The sequence below is a fragment of the Myxine glutinosa genome, chromosome 3 (assembly GCF_964187855.1).
Source record: "Myxine glutinosa chromosome 3, kmMyxGlut1.1, whole genome shotgun sequence".
Lineage (NCBI taxonomy): Eukaryota > Metazoa > Chordata > Myxini > Myxiniformes > Myxinidae > Myxine > Myxine glutinosa.
In genome coordinates, this window is record NC_136263.1 from 141021892 (window position 1) to 141039945 (window position 18054).

The 18054-nt window shown below is 44.4% G+C and overlaps 1 protein-coding gene across 2 annotated transcripts in view; it reads right to left on the reverse strand.

Annotated features, from left to right (window-relative positions):
* The window catches only part of SMG9 (SMG9 nonsense mediated mRNA decay factor), a 105648-nt gene extending 87824 nt beyond the window's left edge, over positions 1-17824 (reverse strand). Inside the window, exons 1-3 of one of the 2 annotated variants that reach the window (XM_068110009.2) lie at positions 17693-17824; positions 17334-17468; positions 6282-6317 (exon numbers count right to left, since the gene is read on the reverse strand). In XM_068110009.2, the coding sequence (XP_067966110.1) occupies positions 6282-6317; positions 17334-17459 (162 nt within the window). In that variant the 5' untranslated portion in view covers positions 17460-17468; positions 17693-17824. Of the gene's footprint in view, positions 1-6281; positions 6318-17333; positions 17469-17600 lie in introns of both variants that reach the window. The other variant, XM_068110010.2, reaches the window with a different exon arrangement.
* Between the last annotated feature and the right edge of the window lie 230 nt (positions 17825-18054).

The following is an 18054-nucleotide window of genomic DNA, read 5'->3' on the forward strand; positions in this document are numbered from 1 at the left end:
TCCTATTCAGATTTCAAGTCAATCGAATGAAAATTGAGGACTTTAGGAATTTGAAAAAAGTAGTGGATCTTTGGCCTATGTTGACCTTGTGACTTTTGTTGACCTCAAAAATAGTTGTTGGTTGAATTCAGTTACCTGATTCGTAAATCCTATTCAAATTTCAAGTCAATCGGATGAAAATAGAGGATTTTAGAAATTTGAAAAAAGCGGTTGACCTTTGGCTGATGTTGACCTTGCGACCTATGTTGACCTCAAAAATAGTTGCTGGCTGAATTCAGTTTACCGATTTGAAAATACCATTCAATTTTCAAGTCAATCAGATGAAAATAGAGGATAATAGAAATTCTAAACTGTTGTTGACCTTTGGCCTATGTTGAACTTTTGGCCGATGCTGATCTCAAAAATAGTTGGAGGTTGAATTCAGTGAACAGACATAAGAACAGACAAAATCCCCTTAAAATTTCAAGTTAATTGGATGAAAATTGAGGATTTAGAAAGTTGGTCTATGTTGGCCTTTTGGCATATGCTGACCTCAAAAATAGTTGGTGGTTGGTTTCAGTTAGCTGATATGGAAATTGTTTTCAAATTGCAAGTCAATCGGATGAATATTGAGGATTTTAGAAATTGGAAAAAAGTGGTTGACCTTTGGCCTATGTTGACCTTTTGGCCTATCCTGATCTCAAAAATAGTTGGTGGTTGGTTTCAGTAAGCTTATATGGAAATTGTTTTCAAATTGGAAGTCAATCGGATGAAAATTGAGGATTTTAGAAATTGGAAAAAAAGTGGTTGACCTTTGGCCTATGTTGACCTTTTGGCCGAAGCTGATCTCAAAAATAGTTGGTGGTTGAATTCAGTTCGCCGATATGCAAATCCTCTTCATATTTCAAGTCAATCAGATGAAAATAGAGGATAATAGAAATTCTAAATTGTTGTTGACCGTTGGCCTATGTTGACCTCAAACATAGTTGTTAGTTGAATTCAGTTACCTGATTAGTAAATCCCATTCAATTTTCAAGTCAATCTGTTGAAAATTTAGATTTTCAGAAATTTGACATGGTTGTTGACCTTTTGGCCGAGATGCTGATCTCAAAAATAGTTGGTGGTTGAATTCAGTTGGCTGACATGATATGAAAATCCTATTACAATTTCAAATCAATTGGATGAAAATTGAGGATTTAAAATTCCATTCAATTTTCAAGTCATTCAGATGAAAATAGAGGATAATAGAAATTCTAAATTGTTGTTGACCTTTGGCCTATGTTGACCTCAAACAAAGTTGTTAGTTGAATTCAGTTACCTGATTAGTAAATCCCATTCAATTTTCAAGTCAATCTGTTGAAAATTTAGATTTTCAGAAATTTGACATGGTTGTTGACCTTTTGGCCGAGATGCTGATCTCAAAAATAGTTGGTGGTTGAATTCAGTTGGCTGACATGATATGAAAATCCTATTACAATTTCAAATCAATTGGATGAAAATTGAGGATTTAAATTTTTTGAAAGAAGTGGTTGACCTTTGACCTATGTTGACCTTATGACGTATGTTGGTATGAAAAATAGTTGTTGGTTGAATTCAGTTAACCAATATGAAAGTCCTATTCAAATTTCAAGTCGATCGGATTAAAATTTCGAATTTTTGGAATTTGTAAAACAGTGGTTGACCTTTGGCCTATGTTGACCTTTTGACCTTTTAACCTCAAAAATATATAGAATTTATTCAGACGACGAACTCTACCATGTAAAGAATGTTTTATGAAGATCGGTTTAAAATTGTGACCTGCAGGCAGGTTCTAGTGAGCGGACAGACAAACACACAAACACACACAACATACTTGGAAAGTATGCAAGTCAACATGCTTGTTGAGTGATCAACATACTGTACTTGCAAAAAAAAAAATTCCTGCAGGCGACTAAAATACAGACAGACAGACAAACGGACAGAATAACGCACAAGACCAACCAATATACTTGAAAAATCTTTGATTTTCACAAGTGATCCACCACACGGTAACCCAGGTTGTCCCGTGATTTTTAATCATTTTACATAATTAATTAATCTATTTTAGGGGGAGTGTAACCCGGGTTCGTGTGATAGGAAAATCCTTTGTGGGATCAAGCAACAAAAAAATAAGTCGTGCATAGCATGAGACTTGCGAAGTCCATAAAATAAGTTGTTGGCCTATGATGACCTCAAAAATAAATTGATGGTTGAATTCAGTGACCTGGTATGCAAATCCTCTTTAAATTTCAAGTCAATCAGATGAAAATTGAGGATTTTAGAAATTTGGCCAATGTTGACCTTTTGGCCTACACCACCGGTCAAAAGTTTTAGAACACCTCAATTTTTCCAGTTTTTATTGATATTTATGCAGTTTACTGTCCAGTGAATAACCTGAAATGGTACAAAGGTAAGCAGTGAACGGCTCAACAACAACAACAACAACAACAACAACAACATGCATTTTAAGGCCATTTTCCCTGCTGGAGCGGGGTTAGCCTTGTGATCCCCATGACAATCTTCTCCATTTTGCCCTATTTTCTGCATCTCTCCTTGTTAACCCCCTTGCCCGCATTTCTTCTTCCACCATCTTTAGCCAAGTCTTTCTCGGTCTTCCCCATCCTCTACTTCCTTCTACATTCATTTCCATCACTCTTCTCAACCAGTCACTTTCATCCTTCCTCAACACATGACCAAACCATCTCAACCTGTTCCTCTTCACAGCATCAATCACAGGCTCTATTCCCATCATCTTTCGCAATTCATCATTTGTCTTCCTCTCTCTCAACGATACTCCACACATCCACCGAACCATTCACATTTCCACACTTTCCAGCCTTCGTTGCTGCTCTACGTTCATTACCCATGTCTCGCTCCCATAAATCACAACACTTCTCACACATGCAGCATACACCTTTCCCTTCAGCTTCAATGACACTCCCCTCCTCATCAACACGCCACTCAGTTCCCGAAACTTCTTCCATGCACATCTCACTCCAGCAACCATTGCCGAGTCTGATCCACCTTCTCCATTCAGCATGTCTCCGAGGTAGCAAAATGTTTTCACACCTTCCAGCTTCACGCCGTCTCCAAGATCCAACTCAACATTTCCTCCATCTGCAGCTCCCTCTGGGCACACCTTACATTTGAATGTAGCTGTCACACTGGTTAATGACCCTCTCAGACCACTACATTTTTGATGAACCTACTCAGCGCACATTGTACATTGAATGGAGTTCACTCCGACACCCTTCCTGCACAGAACACTTGGCCACTTCCCAGTTCTTTCCACCACACCACATGGTTTACCACTTGCCATCACCTTCATCTTCGTCTTCGTCTTTCCGATATTCACCTTTAGACCTTTTGTCTCCAGACATTCCTTCCACTTGTTCATCTTTTCCTTCAGTCCATCCATACTTTCCGCAATCAACACCAGATCATCTGCATACAACAACTCCCACGGTAAACCCTCCTTTACGTTCTGAGCCAGCACCTCCATCACAGCTACAAATAGTAGTGGACTTAGTACCGACCCCTGATGCACTCCCACGTTCACCTCAAACTCACCACTGTTCCCGTCCTTCGTCCTTACAGCTGTGCGCGCTCTTTTGTACATAGTCATCACTACTCTGATCAACCATTCCTCCACTACTAACTTCCTCAATGCCCATGTCAATACTTCGCGTGGAACCCTATCGAATGCTTCCTCCAGATCAACAAACCCAAGAAACAACTTCTTCCTCTTCTCCATTTACTTCTCCTGCAACTGCCTCACAATAAAGAGCGCGTCTGTCGTTCCTCTTCCTGGCATAAATTCAAACTGCATTTCGTCGATCTTCACCTTCTTCCTTATCCTCCTCTCCAACACCCTTTCCAATACCTTCATTCCATGCTCCAATAACTTTATCGCTCGGTATGAGCCACACTCCAGAGGGTCACCTTTCCCCTTGTATAGAGGGACGAGGGTACTCAGTTCCCAATCCACTGGAATGCGGCCTTCTTTCACCACCAGATTACAGATCTCTGTCATTCTCTTCACACCCCAACTTCCTGCTGCCTTCAACATATCTCCCACAACTCCCGTCGGCCCTCCCGCTTTTCTCCTCTTTATTGCTTTTATCGCTTCCTCAACTTCCTGCTCAGTTATCTTCTCTGCCGGTCCTAAAACTGGGTTACTCTCTATGTTGCCATCCCATTCATTCTCTGTATTCAACAGCATTTCCATATATCTTTTCCATCTTCCTTTAATTCGATCTGGGTCCACAACGATTTGTCCCACTTCATCCTTCAAGCAACTCACCCCATCACATCACACCTCTCTTTCGCTATCTGCTTTGCAATCCTGAATCCTGCTCTCTGACCCTCTTCCAAATCCAAGCGTTCTCCGAACATTTTCCTCCATGCCTCCTGCGCCTTTGCTACCTCTTTCTTTGCAGCCTTCTTGGCTGCCTTATAACTTTAATGCTCTGCTTTTTCTGCTCCCGTACCCTTCGCCTTCTGCCACTCCTTGAACTTCTTCCTCTTCTCGTCAATCCTCTTTCCAAGTTCATCATCCCAACACCATGTTTCCGAGTGCCTCGGTGGTCCTTTTGTCCATCCACATACCTCACCAACGGCTCCCAACAGACTATCTTTCATTGACATCCAACCACTTTCAAGCTCAACCACATCATCCTCTACTCTACTCAGCCTCTCTTTTAATGCCTCCCTTAACAGTGAACAGCTCGAGGTTAAAAAAAAAGTTGTAAGTAAATTAAGCCTTGAAAGTTGATGCAAACAATTCCTGCAGGTGTCCCAACCTCTGCTGATTACTTGATTACAAACCCCCTGTCTGTATAAAAGCAGTATTGGAACAGACGGTTGTTACACCCTCCAAAGCATTATTTGAACAATATTGCACTGCAGGAAGTAGTATATTGGAAAGTGGAGGAAACTCTGACAGGAAGAGGCCTGGCAGACGCAAAGCCACAACAGAATCAGAAGACAAGTTTCTGAGAGTCAACAGCTTGCGTGATAGGCGGCTCAGAGGACAACAGCTTCAAGCACAGCTTGACACTGGTCGAAGTCAGCAAGTCTCAGTTTCAACTGTGAAGAGGAGACTTCGAGCTGCAGGTTTGACAGGTCGAGTGGCAGTAAGAAAGCCATTGTTAAGATGGCAAAATAGAAAAAGAGGCTTGGCTGGGTCATGAAGCACCGCCAGTGAACTACTGAAGACTGGAAGAAGGTCTTATGGACTGATGAATCAAAATTTGAAATCTTTGGTTCATCACGCAGGGTTTTTGTACGCCATCGAGTAGGCGAAAGGATTGTTCCTCAGTGTGTGACACCAACTGTCAAACATGGAGGAGGAAGCGTGATGGTCTGGGGTTCTTTTGCTGGATCCAGAGTCGGCGACTTGCACAGAGTGACTGTCACCCTGAACCAAAAGGGCTACCACAGCATTTTGCAGCGCCATGCAATACCCTCTGGTATACGCCTAGTTGGTCAGGGGTTCATCCTACAGCAAGATAATGACCCTAAACACACCTCCAGGCTATGTCAAAACTACCTTCGAGGAAAAGAACAAGACTTCTGCTTCAAATCATGGAATGGCCAGCACAGTCTCCAGACTTAAACCCCATCGAGCTGGTTTGGGATGAACTGGACAGAAGGGTGAAAGCAAAGCAACCTACAAGTGCAACACATTTGTGGGAACTTCTGCAACAGTGTTGGGAAGAACTTTCCGAACAATATTTGATTTCCATTGTAGAAAGAATGCCACGAGTGTGTTCGGCGGTTATATCTGCAAAAGTTGGCTACTTTGCCGAGTCAAAAAAATTAAATTAAATTTTGTTAAACAAAATGATTCTATGATTTCTTTTTTATCTCCAATTGTTTATTTGTTCTTTGCTTAATTTCAGAGTACATGGAGACATTAAACTGCGTAAATTTCAATAAAAACTGGAAAAATTGAGGTGTTCTAAAACTTTTGACCGGTAGTGTATGTTGACCTCAAAAATACGTGGTGGTTTAAATTCCAGATCTTTTGGATAAATGACATCATAAAGCCTATAAAATGCAAATCCACTATTAATTGCCATCAAATCAAAGAATCTACAGACATTTGCACACCTTCTCGCAGATATCAGTTTATCCCTGCTCATTTTCTGTACATGCACACACACAAACACGTATACACGAGGTGGTGGAAAAAAAACAAACAGATATAGATCGTTTAATGGAATGCAGAAAGGATGACCAGTGCTGAACCATAGTTACAAATGTACATTAGAGGATTTTACCTGGAGCATCTGTTCCTGAGGACTGGCATTCCACAACTGGATAAAAAAACATTTCAGCAAGCTATCACAAAATACTTCATCACGTGATCAAAATATTGCATTGCATCAATAAAAAAAAGACGTTTAAATCAATCAACCTTGGTGCACAACTGGAATAACAACACTCTGAGCATTAACAGAGCAATCCAAAATAAAATCACGATGGTTTAGTTTTAACAGTGGCATGATAAACTTGACTCACTTGGGAAGACTAGTATCATTCTTCATTGGCACACAGGATGAACAATGGATATAAAAAGTTTATCATTGTAGGGTAAGTTAGGCCTGGTGTTGGCTTAGCGGTTAGGGTGCCGGCTTGGGATCCGAGGACCCTGGGTTTGAATCCCGGTCGATCGCTGAATTAACACCAGGGGGGTTGACTCAGCCTGTCATCCTTCCGAGGTCGGCAAATTGAGTACCAGTTCACTGGTAATTCCCTGTGTGCCGCAAGAGGCGACTAACAGGGTTGGCGGCAGGAAGGGGATCCGCCCATAAAACATTGCTTCAAAAAGGGGACCAAGGTGCCCGAAAAAGGCCAACCCCTGCTCTGCAGAGAAAAAACGCTTCCAAAGGTGGTTCACTGTCGAGTAACTGACAGGGAAAGCAACGAGAAACTGAGGTGTCTGATATTAACCAAGCTTTTCTGATGTTTCAGGCGTTAACAGAGCATTAACCTTCCGGCTCCGCTCACCAACAGAATTTAAATACTGGTTTTTGTTTTGACTTTAAATATGTTCCACTAAACTGAGTGGGTTGACAGTCGCAGATATCGACGGGATCAGCCAAAAATATATCGTGAAAATAGTGTATTTTTGGGTGACACCATTGATAGGCCACACAATATTTATAATCCTTATTTAGTGTAGAAAAGAATATCTTAAATGAGAGTGTTACCTTTAATGATAAAATAATGAATCAATTCCAAATTTGAAAGCTCCCCCTAAGTATCTGCTTGTAAAAAAATGCATTTTTTAAAGGGAAGTTTTGATTTCAAATACATATCATCAAATTAATGGAAGCACATATATGGAAAATAAGAAGCGGTCTCTACCTCTTCAAGCGCCAAATTATCACACACAATCGCAGTTCAATTTTGGGTAGGAATCATGGCAGCGTTCAATTTTGGGTAGGAATAATGGCAGCGTGGTGCAAAATCACCGACTTCCTTCACAAGAAAAATGTGAGGATGATTCCGATATGTCTCACCCACGTCATGATGGGTCTTTCATTCCAAACATTTGCAAAATCTGGTGTGGAGTCCTGTCACCTCGGTGAGTGGATGTGGATGGTGCGAAGAGATTTCCGAATTCCGAACTATCCTTCGAATAACATTAACTCTCTTTACACTACCCGGGGTCTTGCCCTGCCAATTGGCATCTTTAAACTATGCGGTTCTAAAAACCAATTCCCATTGACCATACTGTGGTGCCTCTCAAATTTGGGGTCTCACTCCCCCAATTTTTCAATACTGTGCCCTCGCACAATTTTGGGGCTGGGTCGTGTGGCTCTACCAGCAGGTCTACCTACCTGCACAAGAGGTAATGAACGTAGAGCAGCAACGAAGGCTGGAAAGGGTGGAAATGCGAATGGTTCGGTGGATGTGTGGAGTATCGTTGAGAGAGAGGAAGACAAATGATGAATTGCTAAAGATGATGGGAATAGAGCCTGTGATGGATGCTGTGAAGAGAAACAGGTTGAGATGGTTTGGTCATGTGTTGAGGAAGGATGAAAGTGACTGGTTGATAAGAGTGATGGAAATGAATGTAGAAGGAAGTAGAGGACGGGGAAGACCAAGAAAGACTTGGCTAAAGATGGTCGAAGAAGAAATGCGGGCAAGGGGGTTAACAAGGGGAGATGCAGAAAATAGGGCAAAATGGAGCACATTGTCATGGGGACCGCAAGGCTAACCCCCGCTCTTGCAGGCAAAATGGCCTTAAAATGCCTGTTGTTGTTTTTGTATTCCGATATGGCTGATGTTACGGATTCGTCACTTCCGCTGTTGTGGTTTTCACCCACTTAACATGTTTCTGATATTATGTATTATTATTATTCTCAAAAGGTTTATTACTCAGGAACAGCTATCTAAAGTTAAAAAGGTTAACGTAAAATGATACAGGAAACCGAACCGGAAGAAAAAGGAGGTGAAGAGGAGGAAGCGGCGCGCGCAAAGTCAGAGCAGAGGCATGACGTCAGCGCTCCGTAACGAGCAAGGTCTACAGACAGTCGCGAGGGAATTTTGAGTTCCTTGAAAGGACATCCGGCGATAGGAAGTATCGCTGGAGGGGGAGAAATATGCGTGGTCAGATTTGGGCGCTGTGATTCCGACGAATCCTCGCCTCGTCGCATCGGCTCAAGCAGGAGCCATCGGCTATTTTGAACCCAACGCTTCGGATACCAACGAAGGTTTTGCCTCGCGTCATCTTCACACCAACATCCTACCATCTGTCGGGGATGTGTGTGTGCGACCGCTTCGTCTCCAATTACGTTGCGGGTTGCTGAGTGAGCGGTGAAGGTGCGCCTCTGGAGGGCGCTCTTGTACAGTTTGGCGTGGCGATCTCCAAGGCCAACTGTAAGCACTTCGGATATCGACTGGAGAGCGAGATTCGGGTTTCGACCGGATTTCGTTCTATCGACTGCTGGAGCGAATCACATTCGCCTTGGGAAAAGATATAGAGACATTCAGGAGTGTCCTTTCACTCGCTGGCAGCGCAGTGAGTTACCTGACTTTATATAAGATACAGTCATGTGAAAAGGTAAGTACACCCCATGTAAAGTTTTGACTTTTTCAACATATTTCAACATATAGCTATTTGATCTTCATTTCAACAATATTGATAGATAAAGGTGATATAATATAACAAATTTAACCAGATATAAATATCAAGGCAGATATAATATAACCAGATATAAATATCATGAACATTTACATTTTGTAGTCCATTGTATAATTTAAATAACCATAAATGCAAATTTCGCATGTGGAAAAAGTAAGTACACCCCTACATTTATCACTACTTCAAATACCTAAAATTAGAATCAGGTGCACCAGCTCAGGTGCAAATGATTAGAACATCGGTAGAGAGGATCTTGGAGGAACCTGTCTAATTTAAACCTCAGACATTTAGTTTGGTTTGCTCTTTGTTGTTGAAGTGTGTGGCGTCACCATGCCTAGATCAAAAGAGCTCTCTGAGGCCTTCAGAAAGAAGGTTGTAGATGCCTACGAGTCTGGGAAGGGATTTTAAAAGATCTCCAAACAATTTGAAATCAATCATTCGACTGTCCGGAAGATCATCTACAAGTGGAGAAGATTCCAAACAACTGCCAACTTGTTCAGGCCAGGCCGCCCCAGCAAGTTCAGCCCGATAGCAGACTGCAAGATGCTGAAAGAAGTCTCTAAGAACCCCAGAATGTCATCAGGGGCCCTACAGGTAGCCCTTGCCACTGTTGATGTCAAAGTGCACGAGTCTACCATTAGAAAGAGGCTGCACAAATTTGATCTACATGGGAGGTGTGCCAGGAGGAAACCTTTCCTGTCCAGAAAGAACATCACGGCAAGACTAAAGTTTGCCAATGAACAAGGCAAAGACCAGCACTTCTGGAACAAAGTGCTCTGAACAGATGAGTCAAAGGTAGAGCTATTTGGCCACAGTACCAGAAGACATGTTTGGCGAAAACCAAAGACAGCATTTGACCACAAGAACCTGATACCAACTGTAAAGCATGGTGGTGGAAATATTATGGTTTGGGGCAGCTTTGCTGCATCAGGGCCTGGGCAGCTCACCATCATAGAATCCACTATGAATTCCTGATTGTACCAGAGGGTGCTTGAAGATAATGTGAGGCCATCTGTCAGAAAGTTGAAGCTCAACCGAAGGTGTACCTTGCAACATGACAATGACCCTAAACATACCAGTAAATCCACCAAGGAATGGCTGAAAACAAAGAAATGGAGGGTTCTGGAATGGCCAAGTCAAAGCCCGGATCTAAATCCCATCGAGATGTTGTGGGGGGATTTGAAACGAGCTGTGCATGCAAGAAACCCCTTAAACATCGCACAGCTGAAAGAATTCTGCATGGAGGAGTGGGCAAAAATTTCTCCCAGTCGGTGTCAGAGACTCGTAGACAGTTATAAGAAGCCTACTTGAGGTTGTTTCTGCCAAAGGGGGCAATACCACCTATTAGAGCCAAGGGTGTACTTACTTTTTCCACATGCAAAATTTGCATTTAAGTTTATTTAAATTATACAATGGACTATAAAATGTAAATGTTTCATGATATTTGTTATATTATATCACCTTTATCTATCAATATTGTTGAAACTAGGGCATTGCCCGTACTATATCTATATCTAAAATTATATCCCCCCCCCTCTATTTACATGAAATGGTTTGGTCCAAAGCGAACGGCTTCCGGAGTTTGGTAAAGAAATCGCCATCGCGTGCACAAACGCGCAGGAAAGCGAATGAATCGCAAATTCGTTTTTATTAGTTTTAAAACATAGTTTAACGCCAACATAGTTTGCAAACGTGAAATAAATGAATACGCTCTCAAATGTGCCATCCGAGGCAGAGTGTGTCCGCCACGTTCGGCACACGCGATAGTTCGCTGCTCTCTGATTGGTTGAATCGTTTTTTGGACATAGCTCGGTAAGTAATTGTCCGATTAATATGAAACCTTGAAAAGGCACATCCTCGGGTCCCCAGCAATATACCTGGCAAGTTAAAAGTATATCGGACCCGTGGTTGTCGAGAAACAGCGGTCACAGACAAACGTACAAACGTACAAACGTACAGAGATTACTGGAATTATAGATAGATGAAGATCAAATAGCTGTATGTTGAAATATGTTGAAAAAGTCAAAACTTTACATTGGGTGTACTTACTTTTTCACGTGACTGTATGTATAGAGTGCACTGTTAATGGCCATCTGTTATACCGTTATTCCTGTGTGTGATTTCTAATACAATTTTGTTCATTTATAATCATTGGTGTGGTTTCACTATCGATTTTCAACACAGAGTAACATATTCTTTCTGCCGGGGCTCCTCTCGGGGTTCGGAGGTTACCGAGACCAGGAGATTGTAGAGGACTCCGTAACAGAAATTGGGGGCTCGTCCAATTGACTCCAATTGACAATTGGGTCTTCGTCCGGGATATAAAATTCCCTAAATTTAGTCAGGGATAGAATTCCCTAGCATTCCCAAATTTTCCAAATTTGGAATTTTTTCCAACATTCACGAATTTTTCCAAAAACCAAAAAAAAAAAAAAAATTTATTTTTTAAAAATTTATTGTGTGAAGGTTAACAGGTGCTAACGGATAGTCACCATGGAGTTTGACGCAGAGAAGTTTGCAGCGACCCCTAGTGAGGCACAGTTCCGAGCGTGACTAAAATTGGAACTCTTGATATTGGGCAAACATTTTAGCTTGGAGGTCCGAGCTAAAATGAAGAAAAGAGATGCAGACAGTGGTGATAGATTCTATGGTGGAACGAGGAACATGGAGAGAGGGAGCCTTGGATTGGTTACCAGAAGAACAAGAAAGTGTGGAGCTCCAAAAAACGGAGATGCAATTGAAGAGCCAGGAAAGGTTAGAAGAGACAAAGCAGAGGAAAGGAGAGTGGAAAGATAACTCCAGGAAAGGTTAAAAGTACAGGAAAGAGAACTCCAGGAAAGGTTAGAAGAGAAAAAAGCAGAGGAAAGGAGAGTTGAAAGAGAACTCCAAGAAAGGTTAGAAGACAAAAAAGCAGAGGAAAGGAGAGCTGCAAGAGAACTCGAAGCAGAGGAGAGAAAGGCCGGAAGGGAGTTAAAGGACCCTGAATTGGCGCGTCAGCAGGAAATTAAAGTCAAGGAGCTGGAGTTAATGAGAGAACGGGGAGAGGTACCATCCATGCTGACTGGTTCGACACCTAGTCAGAACACATGGGATGTTGGCAGACATGTTAGGATGGTTCCACTCTTCAATGAAAAGGAGGTAGCCAAGTTTTTTTTACACTTTGAGAAAGTGGTTCGAATGCTAAAATGGCCGGAGGAGTCCTGGACCATGTTAGTGCAAAGTGTTCTGGTGGGTAAAGCTCAAGATATTTATTCGGCTTCACCGATTGACCAATGTGCTGATTATGAGATAGTGAAGAAAACCATTCTCAAAGCCTATGAATTGGTCCCTGAAGCTTACCGGCAAAAAATCCGGAATGCCAGGAAGAGTGAGAGTGAGACCCATGTGGTTTGCCAGGATGCAAGAAACCATGTTTGATAGGTGGTGTGATTCAAAAAGAGTTGGGAAAGACTTCGAACTACTGCGACAATTGATCCTGGTGGAGGAATTCCAAGAGTGTGTCCACGAGGTACATCATGTGTCCTAGACCTAGCCAGGGGAGCTATGGTACATCAGGGGCGGAGAACAAAAATTCCTGGGGGCGGCCTCAAGATGAATATGAGGACCACTTTGATACCACGACTTCTCGGAATCCGAAGACAGCAGTTCCAAGGCAGACTTACCCTCCGGGGGGCTCGAGACAAACCACGAGGTTCTCCTCCAGGCCTACTTGCGCTTTTTGCCATAAACCTGGACATTTGATGTCCCACTGTTATGCTCTGGGAAAGGAAAATCAGGAGTGGAGTTCGACTAGTACCACTCCGAATGCAATGGCAAATGTGAGTAATCGCCCTCAAAAGGGTTACCAACCATTTATTTCAGAGGGGTTTGTGTCACTGGATGGAGCCTCGACTAACCGGAGACCTGTTAGGGTATTGAGGGACACCGGAGCACATCAATCTTTAATGCTTGAAGGCATCTTGCCATTGTCAGAAGAGACGGCAACTGGTGATAGTGTTCGTTTACAGGGGATTGGTGGCTGTGTTAGAGCTCCACTTCATGCCATCCATTTGGAGTCCGATGTGGTGTCAGGACCGGTCACCGTAGGTTTACAAGCCACTCTTCCTGTGGAGGGAGTATCTGTTGTTATCGGGAACGATTTGGCCGGTGGTCAAGTTTATGGTAACCCGATGGTTGTTAAAAAGCCCAGTAGGGAAAATAACACCACCCCAGTTAGGGATGGCGACAAATTTAGCAAGTTATTTGTGGGTGGACTGAACTTTAAAACAAAGGAAGATGTTCTGGAGTCTGCCTTCAGCAAATTTAGACTGCTTTTGGAAGTGCTGCTGATAAAAGACAGGGAGACACAAAAGTCAAGAGGGTTTGGCTTTGTCACGTTTGAAAACTCAAAGGATGCCAGAGATGCAGAAAAGGATCTGAATAGCAAGGAGCTGGAGGGTCGGACCATAACAGTAGGGAAGGCATTTCATTGGTGTCGTGGGGGCTACAGAAGAGGACAACGGAGTTGTAGTTTTGGTGGTGGCCGCATTCGATATTATTATGGAAGCTACAGGAGTTACGGCAGCTCCCGAAGGAAGGATTGTCAGAGTAGTGGCCGAGAAGGAGACCGCTATTCATGTGACTACAGTGACAAGCGGTCCCACCGTAATTATTATGAAAGTTCGGAAAAGTTGAAGCACTAAATGCTGCGGAGCCGCCGAGCCAAGATTCCTACATGGAATAACCGTGAACGCCACGTTCCTAAAGGCATCCATGTAGTGAACTTTCCTGCATGGACTAACCGTGAACTCCATGTTCCTAAAGGCGTCCATGTCGTGAATACTTCCAGGCCTCACCACCCAACCACCATGGAACCTGGCTGGCTTTCAGCTCGGCCTCCCGGGAAAAGTGTTGTAGTTTTGCTTGTCTTGGGATTTTGATGACTACCCCTTAGCCTTCATTCAAAAGAAACGAAAAGTTAAATCAGAGGGGGATGAGATGGAGTTTGGCTTTGCAGGAGTCCTACTGGGAAATTGAACATGTAAAGGGCAGGGACAATGTCGTTGCTGATGCTTTGTCCAGAGTGAATTAACTTTGGAAATCTCTGTGGGTTGTGCGAAATTTTGTTGCTTTTTTTTTTAGATGTGATAATTGTTGCTCACAGGAATTGGTGATTTGGGTTGTGAGTTTATTTTGTTTGTTCAAAGAGTTTGCATGCAAAGAAAGTTTTCGCTGTGTTCAAACATTCTTTCTTGAGGGGGGGAAGTGCTACGGATTCGTCACTTCCGCTGTTGTGGTTTTCACCCACTTGACATGTTTCTGATATTATGTATTATTATTATTCTCAAAAGGTTTATTACTCAGGAACAGCTATCTAAAGTTTAAAAGGTTAACGTAAAATGATACAGGAAACCGAACCGGAAGAAAAAGGAGGTGAAGAGGAGGAAGCGGCGCGAGCAAAGTCGGAGAAGACGCATGACGTCAGCGCTCCGTAACGAGCAAGGTCTACCGACAGTCACGAGGGAATTTTGAGTTCCTTGAAAGGACATCCGGCGATAGGAAGTATCGCTGGAGGGGGAGAAATTTGCGTAGTCAGATTTGGGCGCTGTGATTCCGACGAATCCTCGCCTCGTCGCATCGGCTCAACAGGAGCCGTCGGCCATTTTGAACCCCGCGCTTCGGATACCAACGAAGGTTTTGCCTCACGTCATCTTCACACCAACATCCTACCGTCTGTCGGGGATGTGTGTGTGCGACCGCTTCGTCTCCAATTACGTTGCGGGTTGCTGAGTGAGCAGTGAAGGTGCGCCTCTGGAGGGCGCCCTTGTACAGTTTGGCGGGGCGATCTCCAAGGCCAACTGTACGCGCTTCGGATATCGACTGGAGAGCGAGATTCGGGCTTCGACCGGATTTCGTTCTATCGACCGATGGAGCGAATCACATTCGCCTTGGGAAAAGATATAGAGACATTGAGGAGTGTTCTTTCACTCGCTGGCAGCGCAGTGAGTTACCTGACTTTATATAAGATATATATAGAGTGCACTCTTAATGGCCATCTGTTATACCGTTATTCCTGTGTGTGATTTCTCATACAATTTTGTTCATTTATAATCATTGGTGTGGTTTCACTATTGATTTTCAACACAGGGTAACATATTCTTTCTGCCGGGGCTCCTCTCGGGGTTCGGAGGTTACCGAGACCAGGAGATTGTATAGGACTCCGTAACACTGAGGAGGAATGCATGGACGACAGACAAACTCGATTAGATTTGGCAAATTCTAACAAGACTGGCCTGGCCGGTTTTACCTGAAACTTGTTGCAAGTCTACAAGAGCTCCACTTGGTTGTTGTTGCTGTTGTGCTCGTTCTTGTTGGGTGCTTTTTTTAATGTCAGATTGGACAGTCAAACATTTTTAATTGGTCGGACAGCTGCCGGACCCCAACAAGATTTGTTGCTGGACTCCACCCACCATGGCACCCAGACAAAATAATATAGCCGCCATCTTGGTTTTCTGGTGGGCCTTAGACATCAGGCCTGTAGGCCTCTGCTGCTCCATTGGCTTTGGCGTCAGATTTCCATTGGCTTTGTTTGGGTTGAGTATTTTTACCTCCACTACCGAAGGTGGATGGAGGTTATGTTTTCACCCTGTCTGTTTGTTTGTCTGTAAACAAGGTTGGGTATATGACATGGACAACATGGTTAGATTTTGGTGAAGATCTGGATCTGATAATTATTTAAATGACTCGTCACCATTGGGAGATAGGGCAAAATATGATATATAGCATGATATTTCTAAAAGTTGTGGATGGATTTAGATGAAACTTCGTGGATAGGTTGTGTGCAGCAAGAAAGAATTGATTCAATTGTGGTGAAGATTATTATCCGGATACGAATTTGTTTTTATTTTGAAAAGTGATTCTTCACCATTGGGATATAGAGGCAAAAACAATATATAGCATGATATTTTAAAAATTTGTGGATAATTTGTGAAAAAAACTTGGTGGATGGGTTGGGTAAGTGACAAGAACAAGACGCGCAGGGACAAAGCGGGTGCAGGCGCAGGGAGACAGCGGGTGCAGGCGCAGGGAGACAGCGGGCGCTGGCACAGGGAGACAGCGGGCGCTGGTGCAGGGAGGCTGCGGGCGCTGGCGCAGGGAGGCTGCGGGCGCTGGCGTGGGGAGAGAGGCTGCGGACACAGGGAGAGGGAGAGAGGCTGCGGACACAGGGAGAGGGAGAGAGGCTGCGGACACAGGGAGAGGGAGAGAGGCTGCGGACACAGGGAGAGGGAGAGAGGCTGCGGACACAGGGAGAGGGAGAGAGGCTGCGGACACAGGGAGAGGGAGAGAGGCTGCGGACACGGGGAGAGGGAGAGAGGCTGCAGACACGGGGAGAGGGAGAGAGTCTGCGGACACGGGGAGATGGAGAGAGTCTGCGGACACATGGAGAGGGAGAGAGGCTGCGGACACAGGGACAGGGAGAGAGGCTGCGGACACAGGGACAGGGAGAGAGGCTGTGGACACAGGGACAGGGAGAGAGGCTGCGGACACAGGGACAGGGAGAGAGAGAGAGGCTGCAGACACAGGGAGAGGGAGAGAGGCTGTGGACACAGGGAGAGGGAGAGAGGCTGCGGACACAGGGAGAGGGAGAGAGGTTGCGGACACAGGGAGAGGAAGAGAGGCTGCGGACACAGGGAGAGGGAGAGAGGCTGCGGACACAGGGAGAGGGAGAGAGGCTGCGGACACAGGGAGAGGGAGAGAGGCTGTGGACACAGGGAGAGGGAGAGAGGCTGCGGACACATGGAGAGGGAGAGAGGCTGCGGACACAGGGACAGGGAGAGAGGCTGCGGACACAGGGACAGGGAGAGAGGCTGCGGACACAGGGACAGGGAGAGAGGCTGCGGATACAGGGAGAGGGAGAGAGGCTGCGGACACAGGGAGAGGGGAGAGGCTGCGGACACAGGGAGAGGGGGAGAGGCTGCGGACACAGGGAGAGGGGGAGAGGCTGCGGACACAGGGAGAGGGGGAGAGGCTGCGGACACAGGGAGAGTGGGAGAGGATGCGGACACAGGGTGAGGAAGAAAGAGAGGCTGCGGGCACAGGGTGAGGGTGATGGAGAGAGGCTGCGGACACAAGGTGAGGGAGAGAGGCTGCGGACACAGGGAGAGAGGGAGCGGGCGCAGGCACACAATCAGAATGGTACCTTGCGCTCCCGCTCGCGACTCCCTCCTCCTCCTCCTCCACCACTCGCCGAACCCTCGTGCTCTCTGCGTCTTCTCCTCTTTCTCCCCGCGTACATGGTCGACTGGCTGTGTCCAGACTCCGACATATCTCGGACCTGCAACAACGTAATTACCCACCTTGAATTAATACATATATATATTGTTACACGCACAAACGTCATGTTATTTTTAAAACGAATTATTGGGTTTATCGTGCTATCCACTCAATTTAACCATGTAACACTAACCTGCCCTGTGAACTCCACTTAAATCTTAAATCAACCAAACACACTCTCTCCCCAAAACGATTTGCACAAGCTTCGCATTTTCCACAATGTACCTTGATGTTGTGTTATTTTGTTTCCCACAACCCACTGCAAGCCACACAATTCGTCTTCCCGCACAATCTCTTCCGAGTTCCCTAATGTCTCGTAGTCGTAGACTCGTACATCTACATTTTAAATCAAAAGGTAATAACAAATCAGATTTGTGTCCGCTATCAATGCGTTAGTTGTATTTTAATTAATGTATTGGCAAAACATATCAAGGGAACATTAGAAACTCTTCCCTCATAAGAGTAAGGAATCAACAGCGAACTATTCCGTCATGGTTCAACGAAGCTTCCAAAGTGGTATTAAGACGAGCGATCGCGATCCAAAATCTATGTATTTGCTTTTCATTTGCGAGCTTGATATATTTTTT